The sequence below is a fragment of the Sinocyclocheilus rhinocerous genome, unplaced genomic scaffold (genome assembly GCF_001515625.1).
Source record: "Sinocyclocheilus rhinocerous isolate Xijiao unplaced genomic scaffold, SAMN03320098_v1.1 scaffold2895, whole genome shotgun sequence".
In the NCBI taxonomy this organism is placed as follows: Eukaryota; Metazoa; Chordata; class Actinopteri; order Cypriniformes; family Cyprinidae; genus Sinocyclocheilus; species Sinocyclocheilus rhinocerous.
In genome coordinates, this window is record NW_015662606.1 from 2,672 (window position 1) to 14,754 (window position 12,083).

The following is a 12,083-nucleotide window of genomic DNA, read 5'->3' on the forward strand; positions in this document are numbered from 1 at the left end:
AAGAGATTCATTCACGGTGAAGTTCAGCCAATGAATTCCGGTTTGCAAATTCCACATATATGGGAATTTTGACAGCATCATTTCTGGAAGTTCAATATTAAATACACACAAGTCATAAATTCATACAAAGCTTTCAAAAATTCAATTGAAGAACCATAAAATTGTTCAAAATGACCCCTTAAAGAGCTCTCATCCGTAAATAAACACACACACACAAACAAACATATTACAATAGTCTATAGCATCATTTAAGTACTGAGGTATCAAATTGATTTTTTAAAGTCATACCCATAATATCAACATTGCAATATTCAATACTTCAAAATTGGATTAATCTTAAAAGTAAAGTGTTTACTTTCTAGCAACACCAAACAGAATTGCTAAAATAATGATTGTTTCCAAATAAGTTTCTTAAACAGTCCCCTCATCTGTCATTGGCCTGACAGACAGACAGCCCCACCCCCAAACTCACACTGTTGGTTGAGCCAGTTTTGCTATGTTCTGCTGGCCAGGATGCTCAAACAAACAGAACAACTGACACATGGCTTACGTACAATATCCATGTTGTCAGATCAGAAGGAAATTAATATCTTTTTTCAGAAAGGGTGCATTAAATTGATCAAAAGTGACTGTAAAGACTTTTAATAAGGGGTTCAAAGTCTTTCTATGTCAAATAAATGCTATGACTGTCAGATCACCATGTGTAAAGCTTTGTCACTGTCCATCAAGAAATAAAAGAGAATATGTGTTTCACTGGGATTTGCAACTGTCTTTTCAGAGCATGTGCGTGAATTGTGCGTTTCCTCTCTTTGTTTCACAGGACAGATGCCAGACGGGGTTCTCAGGGTCATGAAAAGAAGGAAGAAGGGTGAAATCAGCAGTGATGTAGTGATGACAGGTGTGTCTTTAATCTATGTGGGATTCTCCCTTTTACTGCTTAGTTCTTTTCTGCCTTCATTTGTTGCTTTTGTCCTCCTTTCCTATTTATGTTTTACAGTAATTACAGTGGATAATTATATTGCTTCACTGCAGGCAATGACTGGAAGCTGGTCTTCTGTTAGCATAACGAGTCTCTAAATAAGGAAGTGTTTACAGTTGTAGATTTTATAAGTAAGCATTATGACATCATGTTCTTTTGAACAGTTTGAAATTGGAACTGGAACTTGGAAATGTCTCAAGTACAATGTTTGAGACAGTGATGGTAGTCGTTCACCCTGCAGGGATGACTGTGGTACACATCCAGATTGCATGTTACAGGTGTCGAGCTAATTTTTCACTGTTTTACGATCTCTCACTTGATACGTTAACAAGAAACAACCCTGACATCCCCCATTCTACAGTCAAGAAACAAGAAAAAGGAAGGATAATGGAAATCCCATCATTGATCAGCAACAGCTTAGTTTTCTAAGAAGAGCAGTTAGCCGGACTGTTCGACTTTTAATGCTGACTAAAACTCTAAACCCAAAAATGAAAGTTCTGTCATCATTTATGTTTTTCAAAGCACCAGTAAGACTTTCATTCATCTTCGAAACACAAATGAAGGTATTTTTAATGAAACCTCCATTAAAAGGCCATTCCACCAAACGTTGATGCTTCAAAAAGATTATAAAGACATTATAAATGTAATCTATATAAACTGAGTCGTTCAGATCTTCTGAAGAGACGTGATTACTTTATGAACAGATTTCATTTAGGCTTTTATTCACATATAAACATTGATCAATGCACATACATTGAGCACCTAAAATATAGTAAAAATATAGTAGTGATTGATGTAACAAGAGCTGTGCCCCAAATTGAGTACATGCGCTGTACGCCATGTCACCCAGTGTATGAATTTTTGTCATATCAAATGGAACACTTAATGTTTTTTCCTATACAGGAACATTTGCTGTTTTCCATTTGAAGGAAACATTTGGATTTTGCCATTGTCTTCATCATGTTGTGCCCCTTCAGCTATGTAGGCAAGGCTGTGATTGTAAAGTGAAAATTTCCAACATTACACTACACTAATTTTTCTGTGCGTTTTTCTGTGTGAACACACTACTTTTAATCTATAACAATAACTATAACATTTGAATAATCGTTTTAATAGGAGGAATTCCTACACCACAACTATAACAACATTGAGGAATAATATCATTAAAATCACTTTCAGAGTGATTTTTTTGCATCTAATGAATGATAAAAAACATTGACAGCCTTTCAGAATCCACCGACTTTAAAGAGCTTGAGCTTAAAGTGGCAGTATGACAAAACTGCAGCAAACGCCTTTATTAAACAGAGCATTTTCGTGCGCTCATGTGGATGCTAATATATTTATGGTTATAGTTGTCATTCTTGGTTATGAACTGGCCTTTATACTACAAAATTACTTTCTCTTATCAAACATGCCTTGTTAGTGCATAGTCTCTTGTTAACGAGTTAGTGGCCACTCCCATCTGCCATATAGCCAGTTCAAATTTACTGCTGCTCTTCAAAAAGCTCATATAAGAAAGTAACAGTTCTAAGTGACCAAAGTTGGACATTGAGAACATGTTGCGCTTCTGGTACATCATGGCATAAGAATGCCAAAGCAGTTAAACATGCAGCCTTATCACCATCACAAATATAATTAGCAGGGTGTGGGTTCATGTACTGATACACTTCCTGACCATACAAAGTATGAAAGCGACCAGTTTAAAAGTTAAACATTGACAGTGATGTTCAGTCTAAAGGTCCGTATCGCTGCCTGAAATCTAATCGCCTTCTCTTTTCTTTCTCTTTCAATTTGATATAAGTCATTAGGGAAAATCAACGTTTCCACATCTATGACCTCACACAGGAAACTCTAAAGCTTGCAAACATATTTTGCTCCTGGTGCGGCTAACGTCACTGTGACCAACTAGCTTAGCCACAGGTGCTTGCACAGAAAACTGCAGGGAAAAGATTTTAAGACTTCCGCAAAGAGAAAACAAGACCGATGAGTATGAGTATGAAAGGAGTGTAAAATTTCAGATGGAGACTTCAGTTTAAAAATCAAGCAGACTTGTTGTGAACACAAGTGAATATATATATATATAATTTTTATTTATTTATTTTTTTTTATTAAAACTTTTTCCAACAAGTATTTCAGTTTATCAAAATTGAAATGTTATGTTTTTGAAAGAAGTCTCTTATGCTCATCAAGGCTGCATTTAGCTATAACACATTGAAAGATGAGGCACTTAATTAAGATTGAGTTTGGTTTGAGTGAACGTCACTGATAGTCAAATCCATTGTAGGCACTAAGTAAAATCATAATCATATTTAACTGTAGATTCCGAAGACAGTTGTTCACATTTTTCACAGCCAAAACAGCTTGTTTCAATAACTTTGATTGCTTCTCATCACAGATATGTCTATAAATAGCATTTCGAACCATATCCAAAAAAATAAAAATAAAAATACTCCATGGTCACAGTTCCAGATCCTTCGGTTGCATCTCCTCCACCCATAAGGCTGATTGATTGGGCTTCATGTGATTCACAGAGTGAGATGAACTTCAGGATGCCTGTTTTCTTCCTTTTCAATGCTTCTGTGATCAACGAATCCTTGATTCTGCCCAGCTCTTCCAGAGAGTTCTTGGTCTTTATCTACATTTTAAATATGATGAAATATATATAAATTCTATTTGGGTCATTTAAAAAAAAAAAGGTGGAAAAATAGTGCAAATAATGCAAGTTGTTCCTCAAGTCTTCAAGTCTTTTGCTTTGTCTTCGCAAAATCATTGTCCATAACAAGAAGTAGTCATTTTACTCAGCAGCATGAATAAATAAATAATATAATGTAGATATAATATATACTCTCTTCACGTCTTCCTTTTGTCCTTTAAGACTGTAAACATTTTCAGGTCAGGCCCACTGGTGATTGAGGTGCTCCAGATTGAAGAATACTGTTAAACCTGAGAAAGAACAGAAAGAGAAAACCATTAACGCATGTTCTTTAAAAGCATCACACTGAAATCATGATAAATAATGAAAGAACTTAAAACAATGTCTGAAGATGCTTACCTCAGTAGCAAATACACATTGTTCTATGTGTTCAGGAATGATGTACACAGGGTGATACACTCCCTCTTTTGGATAGTTCAGTGGTGGAACCAGCAATGCAGATTCAGAGTTTTTCCTGAAATAAAGTAAGCACATCAGTGTTAGTTTTGCACACTGATGTCAGTAAAATAAAAAGCCAGAAACAAAGAACAAAATAAAACAAGACATGAACTTACATGTCTAGTTTGTTTGTGGGTTTTTCGTCAATGCTCATATTGTAGTCCACCATCTTCTGCTTGTAATTTGATTTTTCATTGGAATGACTGTCCACAGTGGTGGATCTGAGTGCCACATCTTTATTGGACACCTTAAACGGACCACCAGGAATGAGCAAGGCCTCCTTTTCTCGGCCTAAAGTTGAAGCCGGGGTCAAAGAGACTCGGTTGTTGACGGACTCCAAGTCATTGCGCAAGGTGGTGGAGGTGATTTTTTGGCTTTGTCGCATCTGTCTCAGGACCACAATGGCGGCACAGACCACTAGGGTAAGAGTGATGAGGCCTAGAGTGAATGAGACCACCAGGGCCGCTGGAAGAGGAGAGTTGGCCACAGCAGGCTTGTTTTTATCCTCGCAAAGTGTGCCCATGAAGCCTGGTGGACACTGGCAGACGGGCCCAGAGAAGTGGGTGTAGCAGGTCCCTCCATTCTCGCAAGGCTTGAGGCTGCAGGCGTCAGAGCGGACAGCACAGTTTTTGCCTGAGAAACCAAGCGTGCATGTGCAGGTATAGCCGTTGATACCATCCACGCAGGTGCCAGCATTTTGGCAAGGGTTGTTTGCACAGTCGTCAATGTTGATTTCGCAACGCAAGCCTGAGAAGCCGGGGCGGCATTGGCATATCAGTCTGGTACCCATATGATGACACTGGCCACCTTTAAAAAAACACACCATATTAACCATATTAACCATATTAAAGGGAACCATATTAAAGCATTAGCCTAATAATGAGGGAACTTGAACTGAATAGCCGCTTTTCCACTGTCGGGCCAGTGCTTACAATGAATCGGGAGGGGCCAATGGGCTAGCACCTCAAACCGCGAGCCCAAAATCATGCTGCGTTTCCACTGTCGGGCCAGTGCTACTCTAAAAACCCACCCTTAACACACCTCTCTGAAGGTGTAATTTGTGTCAGAAGTGCACATCAGTGATGCTAAATCCAACTAATATGTATAATTATTTCAGATAAAAAGAGAAAACACATAGGCCTACTTGTTCAGTCGTGGCTGCTCCGTTTATTTGTAATCACAGAAATGCACAAAAAACTCCGTCTAGAGACATACACGTATAACACATTAGAAAAACATTGATAAAGCCATATGTTTCAACTTTAGAAAGAATGAGACTTTATATTAATTTTCCATGAAATTATATAATGTGAAGATGTTTGGGCGCCGTCCTGCCTCACTATACTGTTATCCTTTCAGCCAAAGCAACAGAGGGAGCTCACAGACCGAAAAAGCATTATGAGTTATTAAATGGATATAAAATTTATTACATATGCGGATGCAGAAGTCAGAAAGACAGAACAAGAAACCAAATAAATACACGATTAATCATATATGATTTGTCTAAGTTCTTCCAGCGGTCTCTGGTATTTTCAAAAGCATAATGTGTATTTATTATTATGCTGATGGTTAGAATACATAGCCTTTAGCATTGCATATAATAAATTTCTGCCTCACACAATGAACAGTTTTTGTAATTGTTTGTTATTTCAGACACTCGCTGGTGTCTGAAGGTTAATTTTAAAATAGTTTAAAAATTGTTTTGAATGTTTTAAATGCTGGTTTTAGCTGGTAGCTTGATATGAAAACACGGGAAATGAGAAGCGGTGCCGACCGTCTCCTAACTCGGATAAACTCTGCCTTTGAACATAACCACTCCTCTAGCCCCAGTTGGCCCGCTTTGGCCCAAGGGTATTCGGCGGGCCAAAAATCCCTGGACGTTGGCTGAAAAACTGAAGGTTCAGCATGCTGCTGGTGGCGATGACACTGGAATGTTGTGCATTTATGACTGAAGATAAGGGGAAAATATGCTTACCATTAGCACAGGGGTCGCTGCTGCATCGGTCGATTTTCTTCTCACAGTTGGAGCCCATGTAACCAGGAGGGCAGAGGCAGGAGTAGCCAGCAGTTCCCTTCTCCATGCAGGTCCCTCCATTGAAGCAGGGCCCGTCGGCACAGGTCATATCGCTGACCTCGCAGTTCTTCCCGTAGAAGCCTTGAGGGCACGTGCAGGTGTAATCATTCACCAGATCCTAAGAAGAAGAAGCAAAAGCCATTAACATTCCTGCTCCAAGGACAAGAAAGGACAAGACTGTAGATTGTAGTTTCACAACCGGTTGCTTACATTGCAACTGCCTCCGTTCTTGCATGGGTTGCTGTCGCACTCGTTGGTCTCAATCTCGCAGTTTTTGCCGCTGAAGCCAGGCTTGCAGATGCAGGTGTAGCTGCCCTGGCCGGTGTTGGTACAGGTGGCGCCGTTCATGCAGGGCTTGTGATTGGTGCAGAAATTCAGATCCTCGTTGCAGAACAGGCCGCCCCAGCCTTCCTTGCAAGTGCACTGAAAGGGCTGGTTGCAGGTGCCATGCAGGCACCCCGGGTGTCGCTGGCACTCGTCACAGAGGGGGCCCTGCCACCCGAGGCGGCATTTGCACTCACCGGGGGCCTCACAAGAACCGTGCTCTTCGCTACAGCCAGACAAGCAGATGGCTGTTTAAAAAGGAGAGGGAGAGAAAGGGGGACATTAGAATGACTGGGCATCATAAAACAACCCCCCTTCTGGAGGCTCAGGCACATCAAGTATTTGTTAAGTACTAAACTAAGCAGCTGGGACGCACACAAAAGAAACACATGCCGTCTTTTTCATGGAAGGCAGAGCATATTAGGTTTCAGCGCGTGTCCTTGTTAAATCATGCTCTTTGCTTCTATTGTTACAGTGAACAAAAGCAAACTGGACGTTTTATGTAGCCGCAAGAAGCCGTTGAACTTGCCCGCGTTATTTATTTATTTATTTCCCCGCGAATGTTCGTTTATCCAATCGCCAACAATTATGTACAACATTCAAAAACACGTACGTTCTGCGCAATAGTCGCCTTTCCATCCAGGCAGGCAAATTCTGTTGCCAGCGGCGTCACAGTTGAAGTGGCCGAATGCGTCGTTCCGTGGGCGGCAGAAATCCGAGCATTCCTCGCCATGGTAGAATTCATCGCACACGACACGGTAAGAAAAGCGCAGTTGGCTTTGCTCTCCGAGATGCACGTCCTGGGACCAGTCCTCGCCGATGGCGAGTCTTCTTTTGGTGGCCAAACGGCTGATCATGTTGTTGATGTTCTCTGGATTAAATACAACATTAGTTAACATATTGATCTAGAGGTAACAAATACATGTTGTGTACACTACTAAAACTACGCAGGTGAGGCAACAGTAGGGCGCACACCTGTAGACTGATCAGAGGACTCTGCGTTCCAGGCTTCGATTATCAACGAGACGATTCCCTGTAATGCCAGAAGGCTCTGTTTAATATTACATGCATTATACATGCATACATATATACCTAAATACGAACTGATAATGAGTAGTATGTCATTTTGAGCTACTCACCGGCCACTTGAAATTAAAAGGCAAACGGATGTGCGCACTGCTGGAGACGGAGTCTGCGTTGAATATTCCTGTCATTCCAGTGCCGTAAGTGCACGGCGGCTGTGGTAGTATGATGTCATGTGAGTGCTTCAGGCAAACGCGGAAAAAGATCTGGCAGTCACCGGACCGTTTACACACACTGCTTGAGCTTGTGAAAGAGTGCACTTTCAACTCAAACACTCCGGATGATTCCGCCTATGGAAATAATACAGGACTATTATTAGCACGCTGGGAAAGCACTTGTCAAAGACGCGGCTTACAATACTTACAATAAGTGTGTTACAATAGGTGTGAAATACTCACCAGATGCGCTGATAACAAAATTAAAAAACACTTTAATAAAACAAGAGCCATTTTGGATCTTCTTGTCTGCTACTGAACGTTAGCAGACTGCGAGAGTAGTCCGATATGAATGTTTGTAGTGGTATCCACGATTTAAGAAAAAAAAAGAAAGAAAGAAAAAACTGTTAAAAATATCGGATTTCAAAGCAAAATGACTTAACTATTTAAAAAAAAAAAAAATCTTAATGTCGTCTATGTTGGAGCTTACAAAGCAAAGAGCAAATATCGGATTTCAAAGCAAAATGACTTAACTATTTAAAAAAAAAAAAATCTTAATGTCGTCTATGTTGGAGCTTACAAAGCAAAGAGAAACAAATTTCTAGCTACAGGGGACTTCGGACCTGTTACCTTTCGTGGAGTGTGGACTGCGTTTAAATAGCAGCCAAGAGGAGGCGTGGCCTATGCGAAACTCATAAATGTGCTTTGATGGATTTATTTGATGATTCCCTGAACATCATGACGCTTTAAGTTCATTTTATAGTAAAAGAGATATTACAACACAACATAGACTTTACATAACACAGGCATTTGGAAACTATACAAAAGTAGGCTATATGTTGACAACAACCAGCAATTAACCTAGTTAAATATTAACATTATCACATTGGTTTTTAAATGAATTCAAAAATCAAATCACAATTTATTGGACATTGCTCCACATTGTGTTCCTAAACATTATAGGAATAAATTCTAAACTTTCTTTAAATATGTCTGGGGCGTAATTAAACCTGTGCCTCTTGTCATATAGCTATTTAAGGATGTGCAAAGATCTGCAGAGGTTTTTTTTATGTCTATTTGTAATTCTTGTATTCTTACTAAGTACGCACACTTTGTGTTTTCTACGATGTCGCATGCCATGTAATTTTCTAAAAAAAGTTAGTTTTCGTCTTGAATGGTCTTCACCGATCGCGGAAAGGGGGGTGGGTTGGTCGGGTGGAGGGATTCGTACATCCCCTTTAATTCAGCCCTAAAAATCTGTAATTGTTCTGACGCGTGTGAGTCGTTAAACCGGCAAGCGCATCATTGTGCCCTGGAAAGATCCGGAGGACTCTTTTGTTATCTTGGGTTTGGATTGTAGGTCTTTGGTAACGAGGGTGAAATGGTGGGGGGTTGCGCAGGGCATTTAAGATTGCAGATAATTGCTTTCTGGAGTAAGAGTGTGTGTACGTGTGCGGGGAGGGGGCTCTCGCTACAGCTGTATGATAATCCTTGCACCTGCGCACTGTGTTTGCGCTTCGCTTTCTTGATATACTATATGTGTAGCTAAACACACCAACTTGTCACCAGGTCACGATAATATGCATACGGTAGAATATTCCCTCATCGTCTTCACTGATTTCATTATTTTGATTACGTTTAAACAGCTCTTTCTTATATAAATGACATGCAAGTTTATTAATATGCTAAATTAGAGCATGCAGCAGCAGTTGCTGAAATGTTATTACACGCGAGCAGAAACTCAAAATTAAGAACTGCAGGTAAAAATTAAATTTTTGAGTTCACTTCAGTTTCTGTCGCACTATACTGGGCCATGTTAAGGTTAAACAGAGGAGCCACGCGCGAACAATGCGCAGCGTTCCAAACTGTTGCTCGTGCTTTAGTGATTTTCTATTGTGATTCTAATGAGAGCAGCGCGTGCCTCTGCTGGCCCCATCTTTACCCCAGGCACGCTTTGCCCACTGGACGGCACCATATGATTAGGGGGGTTAGGAAGGGCTGCTATTGTTAATTTATTGTCGGACAATTATTTAGACAGTCTGGTTTCTTGGCTTCTGATGGACACAAGGAATACGTAAGCAAGAGTTATATTATCTGTGTAAACAAGAAAACTGTCTCAGCAAATAAACAACTGGAATGGCGTTTGGTTGAATACACTTTATCCATACAGCGGTTATGTGGTTTAATGCAACAATAGTAATAGGTATATATGTCATTCAATTATATAATGTTAATATGCCAACCGATTAGAGCTATTAAAATATGATTGTTAGTATAAACTGTATTGGTTACACAGGTGGAAGGCCGCACAATGACTCACAAATGCACAAAAAAGACTTTCCAGCAAAAAAGAACATATAAAATGTTACATAAAAACTCTAATATACAAAAACGATAACCATGATAAATTAAAATATTAGCAAGTAGAGAATATTTCTCCATAAATTATAAGACAATTTAAACTTTTTATTTATAAAAATCATTTGAGTATTTCTGTGGTGGTTTGTGTATTTATTTGCATATAAAAATGTTAACCTCTTGTTAATGTTTATGTAACATTTTATGTAGCCTAAACAATGTAACATTGTTATGCAGTTTGTTTATTGCTGGAAAGGCTATACTTTTGTTGAACTATATGTCATCTGCGCCCTTAAATATCATAGGGCCTATATATAAAATTTGATTTTTTTTTTTGTTGACATGTCCCAGTCCCATGATGAGTGCCCACGCTCGTTGATGCGCGCTATGGGGTACATGTTCAGCAAAATAGGTGTCGTGTGCTCATTATGTTCATTCGACAAAGAGAGTGATGAGGGGAAAGCGGGGAAAAGTCACAAAATCAATAGCCATCTGGCTCAATCGAAGACGCGCATGGTGCATCTCTGATGTTTCCTGATAGGTGAATGATAGATCAAACTTACACGAAGCCCCTTTCCTCCGGGGACATTAATAAAGTCACCACGGCAGTAGTTTCATTGCTTGCTTTTGCGGCGTACAAAATTAAGCCCTAGATGTTTTGCTTTGCGCGCCAGTGCTTAACACTTTCCCATCCACGTGTCTAACATCCAAACGGTGTAAGAGCCATCGCTTTGGCTGGGATAAAGCGTGTCTGTGACTGGGTGCTAGTGAATTCTGGGGGGAAGAGGAGGAGAATTGGCACATGGGGGTGAAATGACACATGGCGACAGTTATGGTGAGGTGTTAGCCAGTGGCAGAAGGCGTATCCATAAATGTGAATTGGTGCCACTCTGCCAAGGTGTGAAGTGCGACACGTGGTGCCCGACGCAGACCGGTTCCCAGGCTCCCTGCACGTGCTTGATGCTCCGAGGCGTCACTTTATTCGCATGTCATTTGTTCACACCTTTGGGAAACAGTCTGTTGAGGTTAAGCTATGGAACTGGCGAATTAATTTAACAGGTCAGCGAAAACAGTTCCTATGTGCTACAGAAAGTTGAGCTAGTGTTGGGAACCGAGATCTATTCGGAACAGATTCCGTTAAAAACGGAACCTAATGATTTTTATTTTTACGGTTCCGTTATACTGTACTGCATACAGTACGAAACATCAGTGGCGCCTGCAGGTGTACGGCTGTACATGTAAGTACCATGAGACTGACCTGAGATTTGCCCCGCAAACATTTCAGCAGTTATTAAAGGCCTGTGTGTCCCGTATTTCTGTCGACTGAACCAGCCATGCCATTAATTATGAATTTATCAGTCTTTTGCATGCCAAAGTCAATTTCTGCATGTAAATATTACGTCAAATAGAAGCAGAAAATCGTGCTATAGCCTACGCAATTTCATGAGATCGGGTTAGCCTACAACAAATAATTTGTAGGCTATTTTACAAATGGGAATACAACGAATTCATGACAATGTTTTACATTCAAGCTACCCGTAAAACTTATAGTGAAAAGTACTTTAAAAGCGTCTGGAATGCAATAAAGTACTTTTTAAAGCTATTTTTAAAGCATTTGCTGCATGGATAAAAAAAAATAGGCTAATAAATAATTCACATACCAGACAAAATTGCGTTGCAGCAAATCCTTTAACTTTTAAGGAATTCAGAACAGAGCAACATAAAAATCAGAAAATATAAGCAGCTATACAATTATAGGACAAAGTTTTACATATATGCCATTATAATTTGTTTTAATTTTTAATTGTACAGAATTATAAAAACGCAAATTATAATCGGGCCTGTTTTAGGCTTTTTATTATTTTTATATTTTAGACATCCATCAATTATGGTGGAAAAAAATGACTCCTCATTGGACGTGCCTTTAGAGAGAAATGCATCTTTTAGGGATTACATAAT

The 12,083-nt window shown here is 39.7% G+C and overlaps 1 protein-coding gene across 2 annotated transcripts; it reads right to left on the minus strand.

Annotated features, from left to right (window-relative positions):
- Positions 1 to 3,179: 3,179 nt before the first annotated feature.
- LOC107728223 (delta-like protein C) lies at positions 3,180 to 8,203 on the minus strand. 2 transcript variants are annotated; one of them, XM_016538322.1, is made up of 9 exons: positions 8,010 to 8,203; positions 7,668 to 7,901; positions 7,504 to 7,561; positions 7,142 to 7,399; positions 6,415 to 6,776; positions 6,106 to 6,322; positions 4,247 to 4,937; positions 4,032 to 4,146; positions 3,180 to 3,922 (listed from the first exon to the last, which is right to left on the minus strand). In XM_016538322.1, the coding sequence occupies exons 1-9, from the start codon at positions 8,058 to 8,060 to the stop codon at positions 3,917 to 3,919; spliced, it is 1,992 nt and encodes a 663-aa protein (XP_016393808.1). In that variant the 5' UTR covers positions 8,061 to 8,203; the 3' UTR covers positions 3,180 to 3,916. The 2 variants fall into 2 exon arrangements, with proteins under 2 accessions (XP_016393808.1, XP_016393809.1); XM_016538323.1 differs by lacking the exons at positions 7,504 to 7,561; positions 8,010 to 8,203 and having other exon boundaries at positions 7,668 to 7,710.
- Between the last annotated feature and the right edge of the window lie 3,880 nt (positions 8,204 to 12,083).